This window comes from Punica granatum, chromosome 8 (assembly GCF_007655135.1).
Source record: "Punica granatum isolate Tunisia-2019 chromosome 8, ASM765513v2, whole genome shotgun sequence".
Taxonomy (NCBI): Eukaryota; Viridiplantae; Streptophyta; class Magnoliopsida; order Myrtales; family Lythraceae; genus Punica; species Punica granatum.
In genome coordinates this window covers 6,197,722-6,214,010 of record NC_045134.1, presented here as the reverse complement: position 1 = coordinate 6,214,010, position 16,289 = coordinate 6,197,722, and the positions used below count along the sequence as shown (strand labels likewise).

Sequence of the window (16,289 nt, the reverse complement as noted above, 5' to 3'; positions counted from 1 at the left end):
ATACAAGGCTACGATGCAAGAGAGTTGGGCCTAAGATAGCTGCCATTACATAAGCACAACATAGGACTATAGCAATATATTATCAAGTTCCATTTATCTCGTGATCAATAAAGTTTGAGTTACTGGACTGCAAAGGCAGGTCTTATGAGAGGCTCTGTTTGTACATGTCATTTATTTAGTAGTATTAGTGAATTTACACTTGCATTGCATATGAAACCTTTATGTTGCTGTTATAGAATTATGATGAGACGCCCTGGATACTGGCGTTAAGATGTCCAGAATATCTTCTTTACACTGTGATGCACAAGACTTTGACTTCCGACAGTTGCCATTACATAATTGGACCACGCCGGCCTAGCAAGGTAAAGAAGGCACGTGTTTGTCGCTGGAAAACTGTGTGACAATCCATCAAATTTGCGTATTAATTCCATCAAATAAAGGCAGCATGTTTGGTGATCTTGACCCTTGAGCCCGAGACTTTTCTCTGCATGAACAAGGGGATCAAGTGCCCCGGTAGGAGCAGCAACTGCAGCGATCTCCAGCCTAGATAGTATTTCATGCATGCAAGTATGCACAGAGATGTACATAGCAATCCACATAATCACCAAGAAAATCCGCACGAGCACCCACTGCCTTAAGCATCATCTCCAATTTCTTTTACATTTTTACCACTCACAAGGTTTAAAACCCGACACCGTGCTTAAGGACACGAAGTGCTGAACTATCTGGAACAATCTAATTGGTTGCATCACCTCCATTATTGATTCTTAATCTTCTCTGCGTAATAAGCGGAAAACCTTGCTTTCTATTGATGTACCCGAAAATGAGCTTACTGTATTCTGGTCTTTTATTAGAAGGTCAAGATGTGGCCAAATTTAAAAAGGAAAAAAAAAAAAAAAAGAAGGTCAAGATGTTCATGTGAACTGGTTTTGGGTTGACTAGAATACAATGGTGGGTCCTAATCCATTAAGGCAATCATTGGCCTTGGAAAATCATGAGAGATCAGCCCACTGGTTAAAATTCTATAGAGTTGAGCAACATGATCATTGCATTGCTGCTGTAGCATGAAGTTTTCCGGTTTAAATCATCTTTGGCGTGAAATACTCGAATTCTACGGCAAAGTAAAATAAAATTAACGAGAAAGAAAGTAGGAATCCTAGCTGAATTTTAATTATTAGGTGGGGCGTCATCAAATTTATAAATCTCATTCCATATATCTGTTTCCAGCTCCTACTCTTTGAACTGTTGAAGGTGCGTATAGGCAGATGCCAAAAGGACTGCTGGACTTTCACTTACATCTGGGCCTTCCTCGAGCCCATCAGAATATCTCCCCAGTTTCTTGCTTTTGGAAATCATGTCGGGATACACTTCTCGGAGGATGACTTGAAAACGATCTGGCAAATGTTACTTTCTTTAAGTTATGCGTCGATTACGCATGGTGAAAATCTGAATTTAAGAAGATTTCAAGCATATCGTAATTATGTAACGGTTAGTGTTTACGCATCTCTTGGCACAATCTTGCTGCTAAACAGCAGCTTCCCATTGAGGTGGAAATTCTCTAGGTGGCTTCTATTGGCGATCATGTGGATTGTGGTCGGATTGATTGTGATCACTTATGTGAGGGCCGTCCACTTAATAGCCGATCAAAACAGTGTGATCTCAAGCAAAGTCTGAACAATACAGAGTAACCTCCGCTGTCTGCACAACGTACTGCACTGAAGAACTTCCCCCTGACATGGATCAACATAGGCTGCGGGCCATTACCCTGCAGGCTATAGTTAGTCGTAAGGAGAGCCATACCTAATAATCAGATACATAGCGTAATTATATTCATTCAAATTCCCAATGCAAAATCATATGCAGAGTTGTCTCCATGAAATAGCTTCCAAAACAAACCGGCACTGCCCAAAACATTGTGGAGCAATATGTGGGGTGGAGCTGTCTCCATGAAACTATCGGAGACGAAGCAAACCTGTCGAGAATACGTTCATCTTACTGAATCATCCTTTGCATTCTCTTTTTGTTGGTGTAATCTTCCCGTACATAGGGTGATATGCAGAGCGTATCAAGATAAGAGTTGCTTTCCATTGACTTGAAGTCGATGCCGGGCTTAAGAACTATAACCAGAAAATCAGTATAGATTAGGAGATAAGATTCCTCCTCAATCTGGGCCACAAAATTTATTGGGACCTTACGCTTTCGGGTTGTTAAAAGCGCGAGAAAATATCTTTTTCTTTCTTCTTTTTTTTTTTGGCCAGACCGCAAAAGGAATTGTCGGGACAGTAACTGCAAACAATATTAATAAAAGAGAGAATTTTCAAAACCCGTATTCTTACCTGTGAAACATCCCATGATTACGTCAGTATTTAATGATGTGTTTAATTTTGATTGTGAAAAATGATAAATAATTATGTAGTGTGTTGAATTAAAGTTAAAGTTAAAATTTTTCACTTGAAAAATGTGTATTTTTATTGTGTAGTATGTTGAGTTAAAATTAAAGTTAAAATCAAAGTGATTTTAACTCTCAAAACAAACTGGCAGTAAAAACCCAAAATACAAGCTACAAGGCAAACTGGAAAACAAGCAACATTTGATCGATACCTATTCTAGATTATTTATTGGAAGACCCCAAAACGGGCCAATCCATCTACGGTTTTATGGTCTGCATTGCTTGCTAAGTTATTTGATTATTTATGACATGTAAACAAGAACGATAATCTATAACCAGGAAAAGGTGGCATTAGGTATCAACGGAGTCGAGACATACTTTCCAGCATTTCCCAAATATCTGTCGGGAGAAAATATATTACTAATCATGTAATCCGCCCATTCCATACACATTTATAATTTTCTATTTTTTTTTGTCAATTTTTGCAGTAAAGCTTTTAAATATTTCTTGAAAAAACAAATTAGCATGTTTTACTTGAATGGTCAATTTTTACATGTGAGACCTGATTTTTTTTTTTATGTCAAATGGCATACATACACGTATGTGAGACCTGATATTTTTTTTTATGTCAAATGGCATACATATACATGCACATATAAATACATATGCTTATATATATATATATTACACATACACGTGCTGGAAGAAGAAGGAAAAAAAAGAGAGAGAGAGAAATGGGGTGAAAGGGCCCCACGTGGCCTTAATTCCCCTGCGAACTCCTTCCACCGCCACACATTTCTTTCTTCTTTCTTTGTTCCTTTCCTTCTTTGTTTTGTTTGGGGGCTGGAGAGAACTGAGAAACAGAGGACGAGAAAAAAGAGAGACAGAATAGAGCGAGCTGTAGAAGAAACGAAGGAGGAGAGGAAGGTTAGGCTCGGGTTCTTGAAGTAAATTGACTCTTCTCACCTTAGATGTTTTTATCATTAGTGTAGATGCGGATTGAGCTGGTTTTACTTCGTTCTAGCTCGGTTGGGGTTTCGACTAGTGATATGGAATTTGATGTGGGTCGGTTATTTATCACTTAGGTATTTTTATTAATCAGGTTTACAAGCAAATTAAGGTTTAGTTTGATTGATTTCAGCTTAGTTAAGCTATAGCCTATTGATCGAATAACTGGAGGAATGAATTGTTAATGAGTTAGCTAGGGTTCCGATTATTGATATTGAATTGAAGTGTTCGGCTTTTCCAATTGCTATTGGATATATTGTTTGATTGATTGAGTTGTATTTTATAGTTTTGGGTTCTACATGAAGGAATTTTATGATGCTTTGTTGTGTACTTATATCATTGGACTATTATATTATGCTATGTGCTAAAAAACGAAATTTAGTGAGGATATTTTTCCTGTTTTGAGATTTAATTCCGCCTTAGGGTATTTGTAGTGATATATGCTTGATGATTATATGTTTGTATATCTTATTTCCTGATTTTTGTTGTTTTTGGTTGATGGCAAAGACAATAGAGCGAGCTAGATATCATTTACTTTTATATCAAAGCCTAACTGATGGTTATAAGGAAATATTTAAGTGCTTGCTGATTTAGTGGTTGTACTGAGAGTTGGTTTTCCATTAAAGTTGTTGTTCATGTGTGCTTTGCTAAATTGTGAGATGAAAGTAATGGAAGTGTGAAGAGCTAGATATCCACATGGGTTTGTGAGACTGGTGGGGGATGATCTACTATAGTCTTTCTCTGTATATTTGGATGTGGCCCCTAAAACATTATACCTATTTTTGGATTATCAACATTCTAAGTTAGTATTTAGCTTAGAGAAATTATTATAAAATTTTATAAATAATATTGGGTAGGCAATGCTAGGAGATTATGCTTTGCCGCCTTAAGTTTCATGATGTCGGATTTCTTGTATAGAGTATTATTTGGTTGTTGCTATTATTGTGATTATATATTTTTGGTCTTTTATGAATCTCTCATTTACCTAGAAATTGACAATAACAATCAGGATTGTTTAAATGGGAATTATGGAGATTGTTAAGTAGTTTTTGACATAGATGAGAAATGGACATAATGAATATGATATAAATCAAAACTTATTGGAAATAATAGATTCTAAAGAAGATTGTGGCAGGTACAGGAAGCCGTAATGGTGTTATATTAATTATTCTCTAAATTTATATTTGCAAATCATAGGGATCAAGGGGACTGAATTCTTGCACTCTGAAGGTTCGACCCAGTGAGCTATCTTTCTTGGAGTTGTCGATGAGTACTTCATTTTATTGTGAAATGATATATTATAGTTACATAAATTATTTAAGAAGAATATTGTGATAGATTAAGGAATCGGTTTTGCTATGTTGTGTAAAAGGATTTGAGAGATGTTGTCCTTTTATGTTTTATTTTGATTTGAGATATGCAATGTGATTGTATATGTAGGTTGTGTATGAGATATGTGATGATGATGTGATACCATTGTAATGTGATTGTGATTGTACTTGTGTATATTGATATTATTTGATTATGGCCATGGAACCGTTGGACTTGGCAGAATAGAAAAGGGGGCCCAAACGGTCGCTGGACCCGACGGAATATAAAATGGGGCCCTAATGACTGCTAGACCCGGCGGAATATAAATTGAGGTAAACTCTTACTGTTAAAGATTAATAAGCGGTCCCTACTTTTGAGATATGGATATTGGGAGTTGAGGATGATATGAGTGAGATATGCAGTGTCACGGTACCGTCCTAACTTGTCGCAAGGAAATGCGACCCTATGACTATAACGTTTGACTAGTGTTGTGCACTGTTTGTTCAAATTGATTGAGATGGATGTGATGATTGTTGAGCTTGTCGGAATATGTTCTTATACTTGAATACGGTTGGGATGCTAGAGCTTGATCTATCAAGTGATTGTGTAGTGATTTGCTATGGAATGCTAAATGAATAGATATTTGATGTTTATGTGATATTGGATATTAGAAAAATGGTTGGAAGAGTTGTGTGTATTTGTTAGTAGGACTTAAATTTTAATTACTATATTGGATATAATTATTATTATAGTTTGTATATATATAGTATATGTGTGCGGATGAGCTGACAGTTGGATTGGATGTGATTGTATCATTTATTTGAATATTTGATTGTTTGCGCAATTAAATATATTTATTATTTAATAATAATTTATTTAATTTTGGAATATAGTACTTACTGAGATGCAGTTCACACCTTGCATATATTTTTCCATATAAGCTTCTAGCTCCGCAAAAAAATCACTTTTGATATCGGGGATCAGCTGAGAGGACTAGGTAGGAACCTTAGTTATTTGATAAGTATTCTTTTTGTATATAATGTATTTGAATATGTTACGACCTGAAACTTTTGTTTAGTTGATTTAGTGATATGACTCTCTTGGAATGTGTGTATATATATATATATATATATATATATGAGCTTGCTGGATTGGTTATATATATTGGGAAATTTATGAAAAGCATGTTTCTTTTATATGAATAGTGCATGTGATAATGGATATTGAGGGAAATATAGGGAAACTCAGCTGAAAATTTATAGTCGTAACATTGCAGTAAAGCCTGTAAATATTTCTCAGAAAAATAAAACCAGCATGGTCTAGACTGCATTGTTATTTTCTCCTGGTAAGTGAATTTCATCATACAGTACATGCATGAAAGGGTCAAGCGACTTTTCTCGTGACCCGTAACCCCAAAAATAGAAAATTTTAATAATTCATTAATGCAGGGATACAAAAAGTCCATCCACGAGCTCAGGATTTATGGGAAAGCTTATGTGGAAGCTTTTTCATAACAAGAATATAACGGTGCGTTTGATTTTAAAATTAAAATAATTTTAATTTTAATTATAAAAAAGGACAAATGAGATAAGATTATAAATTTAACTTGGGAAACGTGTATTTTTGTTATGTAATGTATTGAGTTAAAGTTAAAATTAAAATTTTTGACTTGAAAAATGTGTGTTTTTGTTATGTAGTGTGTTGAGTTAAAGTTAAAATTAAAATTTTTATGATTTTAACTGGAAAAACAAACGGGTTATAAGACTTTCGTGTGATTACTTTGAATTATTATTATTATTATTATATATATATTTGAAACTTGTATTTTCTCTGAATTAGAAAAAGCAGTCTCTTTGGTCAGGGTAGGTACATCACCAAGCTACTCATAGCGCATCGGGGATGCGGTTAACAGGACAGATTTTGTTGCGTCCCGCATTGCTCAATATAGAAGCACGGGCTTCTGCTGCCTTAGAAACATCTTGGTGGAGCGACCATATTAGAATTTTTCACAAAAGTAACATGGCCTTCTTTGGAGTCCACTGCCATAATCGAGCATAGATATAGCAGCTGCAATTGGATTCATTAGTATTGTTGTCGTCGGATTATAGATGCTTAAATATCAAGAAAACTCGGATAATAACTTTGGTTATCAGAACCTGACCCCAAGTATTTGATCTTGTAGTAAGCAATATGAGCTATATGCTTGGTCCTTGCAGAGGCCTCATGTGACTATTTATCTATATATTAAGTAATTCAAAGTATTCACATGAGAGCCTCCCATTCAATCAATGAGGAGTTTCGAAAAGCGACCGATTCAAGCGATGGGCAGCTTCCAAAAAAATCTCTCGGTTCATTATTGATCTTTGATTCACATCCCTTCTTAATATATAGATAGACCTTATTAAATGATTTTACATTTTCTCAAATCTCCATTCCTTAGAAATCTAAATTGTCTCATCAAACAATGATATACAAATCAATTTATTATATTTCTAATTTATATTACATAAAATATTAATTAAAATTTCTAAATATAAAAGCCCCGTCCAATGCTCGGGTAAGCGGATTAGTTAGATTGATCATCTAGAACATTTTCCAGACTCGGATTCTTAGAATACAGTAACAGAAGTACATAGTAAAGAAAACTGACATGTGAGACTTGGACATGTATATATCTCCAGGCAATCTCTTCGGGCTATATTAGAATATCTGGATCTCGGCTTGGACTGGAGTCACTCTTCCGCCTCTTGATCCATCTTCTGATCTTCTGCGCAAGTCGGACAATGTGCCCAATAAGAAGAATGGAAATTGAGATATGCCACAAATAGCCGGTAGTAATGTGGTTTTCTCGGATACCAATGGGTTGAAGCGTTATATGTTCTGCACATCTATAAGCCAACAGAATGGTTATAAGTGCTATCCACATGAGGACCATGAGAAGCCACATGAAGAGCGTCCCCATCCATGGTAAGCCACTGATCATCAGCAGGATAACGAAGATAGACGCATTGAAACTTGCACCATTCAAAAGTAAAAAATAAAAGGTAGCCTTGGGAATTGTTTCTCCTTTCTGCATATTCATGATGGGCGGATCGAGCACTGCTTGAAATGCAATGCTAGCGATGAGTGATGCCACCACCATTATCGCAGCCCTTTTCTGTTCGAGCCAGTCCTTTTTCCTGGTCTTCTTCCTCCTTCGTCGGCTGTTTTCTTCAGGAGGCTCATCACTCGACTTTACTATGATGGAACCAACCCTACGTGATAAAGCGATTTGTGTTGCTTGTACAGCTCCACCTCCTTTGAGCAACTCTTGAATCTTTACATCTTCCCCAGTTCCGCAGCCTTGTGCCAGGGCCGTGTCTAGTGCAGTGAACCCATGATGGTTCACCGCATTTAGTTCAACCCGAGACTCTGTCAGCAGTAGCTTTACAATCTGATCGCAAATTTACAGTTACATACTATCCTTTAGTGGGATTTGTCGAGAATCTAATGAAGTAAGATTCGGGGACTAAGATCAGAAATCATGTTCTCACCTTTGTACGGATTTTAGTTCGCAATGGATAAAAAAAAAAAAAAGGAGCATCCAAGAAGGTATTGCCCAGGAAAAGAATAAAAAAAAATGGATATATGCATTGTAATCTGTACCTCAACTTGTCGATATGCAGCAGCAAGATGCAAGACGGTGGAGCCATGGTCATCTTTCGAATTCATAAACTCGTGATCATCCCCCATCATCTCCACCAACCACTGTAGAGCTTCATCCTGGTAGTGCCTAACGCAAAGATGCAGCATGCTTTCACTTCTGATCTTCACCCGAGCTGCTTCAGGTTTCACCTGAACAAGCTTCTTGATGACCTGAATGTGGCCTTTGATCACTGCTAGGTGAGCTGGGCTCCTCCCTTCCCAGTCCTGAGAGAGGGATATCTCAGGATTGGTCAATAGCAGCAATTTAACCACCTCGATATGACCCTTTGCAGCAGCCAGATGAAGAGGAGATGATCTTCGTGAATCCAACTCTCTGGCCATTTCTGGGTTCCGGGTTAAGATCTCCTTTACAAACTCCACATGCCCAAGCATGGCAGCAACATGCAGAGGTGTCTCCTTGAAACAGCCGGAAACAACTCTGTGAAGAGCAAGTCTATCTTCTTCAAGCAACCTCAGCATGGAAGGTACATTCCCTTCAACTGCCGCACCGTAAAGTAGTCTCTCCGTGTTGTTCATGACTTCCACTCTTCACATCTGCTGCATATCACCATAAATGCCTCACTCTCCATTTTATATACATCGAAAAAAAAGTAGATTTCATGTCTGCTTTTATGGAATTATGACGTGAAGAAATCAGGACAATGAAATGCCTTGAATAATTGGGCAAGAGACTTTGACTTCCGCTAGTTGCCATTACATATTTAGGTCAGACCTAGCTAGTGAGGTATAGAAGATACGTGCTTCTCGCTGGAAAACAGTGTGGCATCCATCACAATTGCATATTAAGCCCGTCAAAGAAAGGCAGCATGGTATTGCTTATCCTGACCCTGAGCCCGAGACTTTAAATGAACAGGCAGCAACCTCAGCGATCTCCAGCCTAGATGGACCACGACAATCATTTCGTACATGCAACTTGCAAGTATGCACAAAGATGTAATAGCATTCCACAGAATCACCTAGAAAATCCACATAAACACCCAGCGCTCTAAGCATCACCTCCAATTTCTTTTTTTTGGTGGGTACCACTTGCTGTGCGGAAGCTCAATGGACCCCAGCTAATTCAAGGTAGCTCTCCCATTCTTGCATTTTTACCATTCATAAGACTTGTACTCGATATTTTACTTAAAGGGAAGAGATGCCAAACCACTTGAACCGATCCGCATTGGTTGCATCACCTCTACCTCCATTTTAATGATTGACTCTTATTCATCTCTGCATAATGAAAGGAAAAACCTTGCTTTCTATCCATAAATAAATACGGAAATGAGCTTCCTGTATTCTTGTCTCTTATTAATTTGAAGGTCGAGATTTGGGGAAAACACATTAGAAGGTCATGATGTGTATGTGATTGTGAACGGGGTTTTTGGGGTCCTTGAAAGTATCAAAGATTGCCTACTTTAATTGATTTTCTAGAAGTCAATGGTGGGTCCTAAATTCCTAAACGTTGTAATAAATCATTGGCTTTGGAAAATCATGAGCGGATCAGCCAATTGGTGAAAATTCTAAAGCGGTGAGCGAGATGGTCAATGCATTGGTGCTGCAGCATGAAGTGTTCCGGTTTAAAACATCTTTGGAATGAAGTAATTCGATCCTACCGCAAAGTAAAAACATTAAAGAGAAAACGGTCCGCCATATGTTAATTCCATTACGCTTTGTTTGGTTTGAGGGGGAAAAAAGTGGAAGGGAAGGCATTGTTTAGCTTTGACATTTTAAAAAAGGGTAAGGGGATGGAGGTGAAAACTTTCACCTTCTTTCCTTCTAAGAGCCCATTTTCTTTTTCTTTCAACTCCCATTGGGATTGAACGGAGGTGAAAGAATATTAAAAACTTCAGATTAATATGAAAATACCAATATCCACACTTTTTATCTAATAAGGGGTTGTTAGATAACTTAAATTAAGTGTTGAAATTAATTTTTCAGCACTAAATTAGATTTGGCTTGTTTGATAAGTGCAAATAAAATTGACTTAATTGATTATGTAAAGTCAAATTTAGCACTGAAAATTTCTACTTATTTTCTGACTTAATGTGCTCAGCTCAGGAAAAACTTTTTTTATATTTGCAGCAGTACTCCTGAACTTTTTTGAATTTTCAATTTGATCCCATTTTCCAAATTTCGTCAGAAAGTTAGAGAGTGAGGAGGGAGGGAGGGGGGACGAAATCCGATCAAAAGTAAGGGGCAGTAGTGGCCCCTTGACTCCGACCACTACCACCGTAATTGAGGTCGCCGGGGACCTCTCACGAGTGATGGTGGCCTGACAACCTCGCCTTAGCGGTGGTGGCGGGAATTGAGCGGTGGTGGGCCCCCTCAAATCGAAGAGAGAGACGGGGGTTGAACCCCGATTCCCGAGCGGTGGTGGCCCCGATCCCGGCCATCACCGCTCAGGCAAGATTGCCGATGATCTCAATTACGGCGGTGGTGGCCGGATTGGAGGCCACCACCGCCATTTCCTTCTCCGATTGAAACTAAAACCCTTGATCCCTTTTTTTGTGATTTTTGTCTTTTTTATTTTATGAATTTTAAAAAATTAAATAAAATGTGGGCAAAAGTGGAAAGAAGTTAGAGTACTGGGCATTTATCTAAATATAATTTCAGTTTATATAATTTTCATCCAATCAAACACTTTTCACTTAATCAATTAAGCACTTATTCTATTTAGATTTTAAATTTTCAGCACTTAATTTTCAGCACTTAAAATTAAATCATTCTTTCCCTTTCCTCCCATTTCCGGTTAAAATTCAGCCCCCCGCCCCCAAAATCACCTTTCCTTTTTTTGACTTGGTTCGGATACCATTCATTAATAATGTAGAAGAAAGAGTCCTACCATACCCTATTTAGGGTTAATTATATAAAAAGACACCATGCGCAAATTCTCAATTTTAGCATGACCTTTCGAAAATAACACATAAAAGCATGACCTTTTGTTTTGGTCTCATATCTAGCACGATTTTTGCTTCAATTCCCAATTATAGCACTACTTTTCAAAAATAGAGCAAGAAGGCACAACCTTTCATTTTAGTCTCAAATCTAGCACGACATTTCGTTTTAATATCAAATCTAGCACGCTGTTAAATTAAATAAAAATACATGGGGTCCACTTATTGTGCTACATTTGAGAGTAACACGAAATGTCATGTTAGATTTAAGATTAAAATGAAAGGTTGTACCTTCCTGTTCTATTTTCGAAATGTCATGCTATAATTGGGAATTCAAGCGAAGATCGTGCTAGATTTAAGATTAAAACAAAATGTTGTGCATGTCTGTGTTATTTTTGAAAGGTCAAGCTAGAATTTGGAATTCGCGCAATGGTCGTGCCTTTTTACGTAATTAATCCTGCTATTTATGTACCGGTGAGCTTTCATGTATCTCTTGGCATCATCTTGCTGCTAAACAGCAGCAGCTCACCGTTGAGGTGGAATTTCTGTATGTGGCTCCTGATGGTGATCGTGTGGATCGTGGTGGGTTTGATTGCAATCCCTAATTTACTTGATTGTCGTCGACTTAATTGCCGATCAAAACAGTGTGTTCTCAAGCAAAGTCGAACAGGACAGAGTAACATCCACTATCAATACCCCTCATGCTGAAGTTAGCTGTAGGGAGAGCTATACGGCCCATACCCAATAATCAATCTCAAACATATTGCAATTATATTCGTTTAGCTTGTCAATGAAATACCATATGTAGAGGCATCTCCATGAAACAGTCCCCAGAAAATGCCCCGGAACGCCCCAAAATATTGTGCAGCAATATGTGAGTGGAGCTGTCTCCATGAAACTGCTGGAAAAGAAGCAAACCTGTCAAGAATAAGTTCATGCATCCTTTGCAGTCTCTTTATGTTGGTCCAGGGTAATCTTTCCGTACATAGGGTGTTACACAGAGCATATCAAGATAAAAGTTGCAACCGCTAATGTCAAAAGAGTTGCTTTCCATTGACTTGAAGTCAAGGCAGGGGCCTAATCTTCTTGTTTTAACAACTATGACCACGAAATCAGTATAAATTCAAAGATGAGATTTCCCCTCTATCTGGACCACAAAATTATCTGGGACCCGAAAAGGTTTTTTAGCTTGCGATTTCGGGTCAATCCATCTGCTGTTTTGTGGTCTGCATTGCTCGATAATTTATATGATTATTTATGAAATGTAAACGAGAACGGCATTCTATAACCATGAGGGTGGTATTATTTGTCAACAGAATTGCGAGATATTTTCCAGTATTTCCCAAATATCCTTTGGGAAACACAATATAATTTGACTTTGTGCAATTTCTCTGGAACAAGCAGTCTCTTTGGTCAGGGTAGGTACATCGCTGAGCTACTCATAGAGCAGCCGTAATGCAATTAACAGGACTGTTATTCCTCACACTCACTCGAACTGATCAAGGAAAGTAACATGAAACCTTCTAAACTCAAACCTTCCAGCATGAAATGACAGGTTTTGTTGCATCTCATAGTGCTCTACAAAAGCACGGCCTTCTACTGCCTCGGAAACACCTTGAGGTAGTGATCATATATTAGAATTTTCACGAAAGTAACATGGCCTCGTTTGGAGCACACTGCCATGATCGAGCATAGATATGGCAGCTGCAACTGGATTCATTTATATTGTTGTTGTCAGTTTGTAGTTGCTGAAAATGCAAGAGTCGGATAATAAATTTATCAGAACCTGAGGCAAGTATCTAATCTCGTAGCAAGCAGTATGAGGTACATGCTTGTTCCTTGCAGAGGTCTCATGTTATTATTATTGATCATCTAGAACATTTTCCAAGACACAGATACTTATGATACAGTAATGGAAGTACACAGCAAAGAAAACTGAGATGTGAGACTCAGATTGTGTATATCTCCTAATAATCTCCCAGGGTTACACGAGAGTATTTGGAGGTCGGCTTGTACTAGATTTGCTCCTCTGCTTCTTGATCCATCTTCTGATCTTTTGCACCAGTCGGACAGTGTGCCCAATAAGAAGAATGGAGATTAAAACATGCCACAGAGAGCCTTGAGTAAAGTGGTTTTCTAAGATACCAATGTGTTGAAGCATAATTACTTCTGCACATCCATAAGCAAACAGAATTGTTGTAAGTGCAACCCACATGAAGATCATCAGAAGCCACACGAAGAGCCTCCCCCTCCAGGGCAAGCCACTGATCATCAGTAGGATAACAAAGATTGATGCATTGAAACTTGCACCATTTAAAACGACAAAGTAGAAGTTAATCTTGGGAAATGTTTCTCCTTTCTGCAAATTTGTGATGGGTGGGTTGAGTCCTGCTTGAAATGCCATGCTAGCGATGAGGGATGCTACCACCATTAAGGCAGTCCTTTTCTGTTCGAGCCAGTCCTTGCCCCTGGTCTTCTTCCTCCTTCCTTGTCCGCTGTTTTCTTCAGGAGGCTCATCACTTGCAGTTACTACAATGGAGCCAGTACTACATGAGATTTGTGTTGCTTGTACAGCTCCACCTCCTTTAAGCAACTCCTGAATCCTTACATCTTCCTCTGTTGCACAGGCTCGTGCCAGGACTGTGTCCAGTGCAGTGAACCCATGATGGTTCACCGCATTTAGTTTGACCCGAGACTTTGTCAGCAGTAGCTTCACAACCTGCTCGCATATTTACACTTGCATACTACCCTTTAGTGGGATTTTTTGAGAATCTAATGAAGTAAGATTTGGTGAAATAAAATAATAAATCATGTTTTCACCTTTATATATGATTCAGTTCACAATAGGTCAAATGAAACAAGAACACCTAAAAAGTTATTGCCCTGGGGAAAAAAAAGAAGAAGAAGAAGAAGATTTATGCGTTAAAATCTGTACCTCAACTTGTAGATATGCAGCAGCAAGATGCAAGATGGTGGAGCCACGGTCATCTTTCGAATTCATAAACTCATGGTCATCCCCTATCGTCTCCACCAACCACTCTAGAGCTTGATACTGGTGAAGCCTAAGGCAAAGATGCAACATGTTCCCACTTCTGATCTTTTGCCCAAGCCGCTTCAGGTTTCGCCCGAACAAGCTCCTTGAGGACCTGAATGTGGCCTTTGATCACTGCTAAGTGAGCTGGATTCCTCCCTTGCCAGTCCCAGAGAGGGACATCTTGGGATTGGTCAATAGCAGCAATTTAACCATCTCGACATGGCCTTTCGCTGCTGCCAGATGAAGAGGAGACGATCTTTGGGAATCCAATGCTCGGGCCATGTCAGGGTTCCTGGTTAAGATCTCCTGTACAAACTCCAGGTGCCCAAGCATGGAAGCAACATGTAGAGGTGTTTGGTCAAAACAGCCTGAAACAACTCTATGAAGAGCAAATCTATCCTCTTCAAGCAACCTGAGCAGGGAAGGTACATTCCCTTCAACTGCCGCATCGTGAAGCAGTCTCTCGATGTAGTTCATCGCTTCTTATTTTTATGTCTGCTGCATGGATATAACCATGCGAACCTCACTCTCCTATTATATACACCAAAAGAGAAAAAAGGCTTTCATCCCTACTCGTTGGCATATAAAATTTTTTAAACGTGTTAATTTCTCGATCAGGTAATTTTGGTCAGCCGAGCAATGGCGGTCACCTTAGAAGTATGACTTTAGGACTTTAGGCAGTTTAATGCTTCCATTTTCAGATTTTCTTGATTATAAGAGAGGATATTTAAAATATTATTCAAATCGAATGGTATTCTAAATATCCTCTAATAGAACTTTCAATGGTGCCATAAGCATTATTCCGTTTTACCGATTGATTCTTCTTCATCTCTGTAATATTAAAAGGAAAAAACTTGCCTTCTATTGATAAATGCACGCGGAATGAGCTTACTGAATTCTGGTTCCGATTAGAAGGTCAAGATGTGTATTTGAACCGGTTTTTGGGTCTTTGAAAGTGTCAAAGAGTGCTTTGTATAATTCACCAGAAGTCAATGGAGGGTTCCAATCTTTGAAGTCATTCATTGACCTAGGAAAATCATGAAAGATCAGCACTCCGGTGAAAATTCTGAAGAGTTGAGCCAGACTATCAAAGCATTCGTGCAGCAGCATGAAGTTTTCCGGTTTAAAACATCTTTCGAGTTCTGAAATACTTCATTTCTACTGCAAAGTAAAAATATTAGAAAGAAAAGAAGCAAGGCATCCTAGCTGAATTTTATTAGGTGGGGCATCATCGAATTTTATGCAGCTTATTCCAAATCTGTTTCCAGTTCCTACTCTTAAAAGTGTTGATGTGATGAGGTGTATCGGCAGATGCCAATAGGCCTCCTGGACTTTCGCTTTCATTTGGGCCTGCTGGACTTTCACTTACAAAGGGCCTGCACCTGAGGAGTCCAACCAATGCTTGGATCGGAGCGATTGTGCTGGATGAGGTGGAGCCAGGTGGAGGCTGTGACAGAGCAGGTGAGGTGGAGTCCTGCTGTTTCTTATATGCCCCAAATCATTAAATAACTGCTCTCTTATGATCAAATAATATATGTTGATCTCAGCACCTGAATCCACTTCTGTAAGTCCATTCTCATTTAGAATATATGTCAATGGTTAGTGAGTGAGATCCACCATCCTTACAGAAAAATTCAAATGGCAAACATTATTGATCACAGCAAAATTCTACTTGTTCTAGTTTTACTGGATTGGCATAGCTAGAAGAAGAAACTTCCAAGGTATGGGAATCTAGTACAGGTTCGGAACATTCAGTGTCTGGCAATAGTGACCAGATTTCACCAGGAAATGGCATGCGGCTCACAATGAAGGTCGTGTAATTCTTCACACAACGAATCAATAAGCAGCTAAAGTAACTCTACTTCGCAGACGGCAAATCTGTACAATGAGGATTCATGGCATTCGCTGCAAATCTTTCAATAATCAGTTCATCTCACTGAAGCATCCTTTGCAGTCTCTTTGTTGT

General features: G+C 38.4%; 1 protein-coding gene, 2 long non-coding RNA genes and 1 pseudogene across 6 annotated transcripts; 2 read left to right on the top strand and 2 right to left on the bottom strand.

Annotated features, from left to right (window-relative positions):
* The first annotated feature begins 3,108 nt into the window (after positions 1-3,108).
* Positions 3,109-6,973, top strand: LOC116189414. Of its 3 annotated transcripts, none has more exons than XR_004152398.1 (3): positions 3,109-5,040; positions 6,157-6,235; positions 6,570-6,973. It is a non-coding gene; the product is annotated as an uncharacterized LOC116189414 (long non-coding RNA). The 3 variants fall into 3 exon arrangements; XR_004152396.1 differs by having other exon boundaries at positions 6,557-6,973; XR_004152397.1 differs by lacking the exon at positions 6,157-6,235 and having other exon boundaries at positions 3,110-5,040; positions 6,557-6,973.
* A 168-nt stretch (positions 6,974-7,141) lies between these two features.
* Positions 7,142-9,001, bottom strand: LOC116189411 (ankyrin repeat-containing protein ITN1-like). Its single transcript, XM_031519068.1, has 2 exons — positions 8,354-9,001; positions 7,142-8,141 (listed from the first exon to the last, which is right to left on the bottom strand). The coding sequence occupies exons 1-2, from the start codon at positions 8,927-8,929 to the stop codon at positions 7,404-7,406; spliced, it is 1,314 nt and encodes a 437-aa protein (XP_031374928.1). The 5' UTR covers positions 8,930-9,001; the 3' UTR covers positions 7,142-7,403.
* On the top strand, positions 8,458-10,132 carry LOC116189416. Of its 2 annotated transcripts, none has more exons than XR_004152400.1 (3): positions 8,458-8,590; positions 8,686-8,877; positions 9,267-10,132. It is a non-coding gene; the product is annotated as an uncharacterized LOC116189416 (long non-coding RNA). The 2 variants fall into 2 exon arrangements; XR_004152401.1 differs by having other exon boundaries at positions 8,476-8,590; positions 8,689-8,877.
* A 3,141-nt stretch (positions 10,133-13,273) lies between these two features.
* On the bottom strand, positions 13,274-14,874 carry LOC116188669 (annotated as a pseudogene).
* Positions 14,875-16,289: the final 1,415 nt, after the last annotated feature.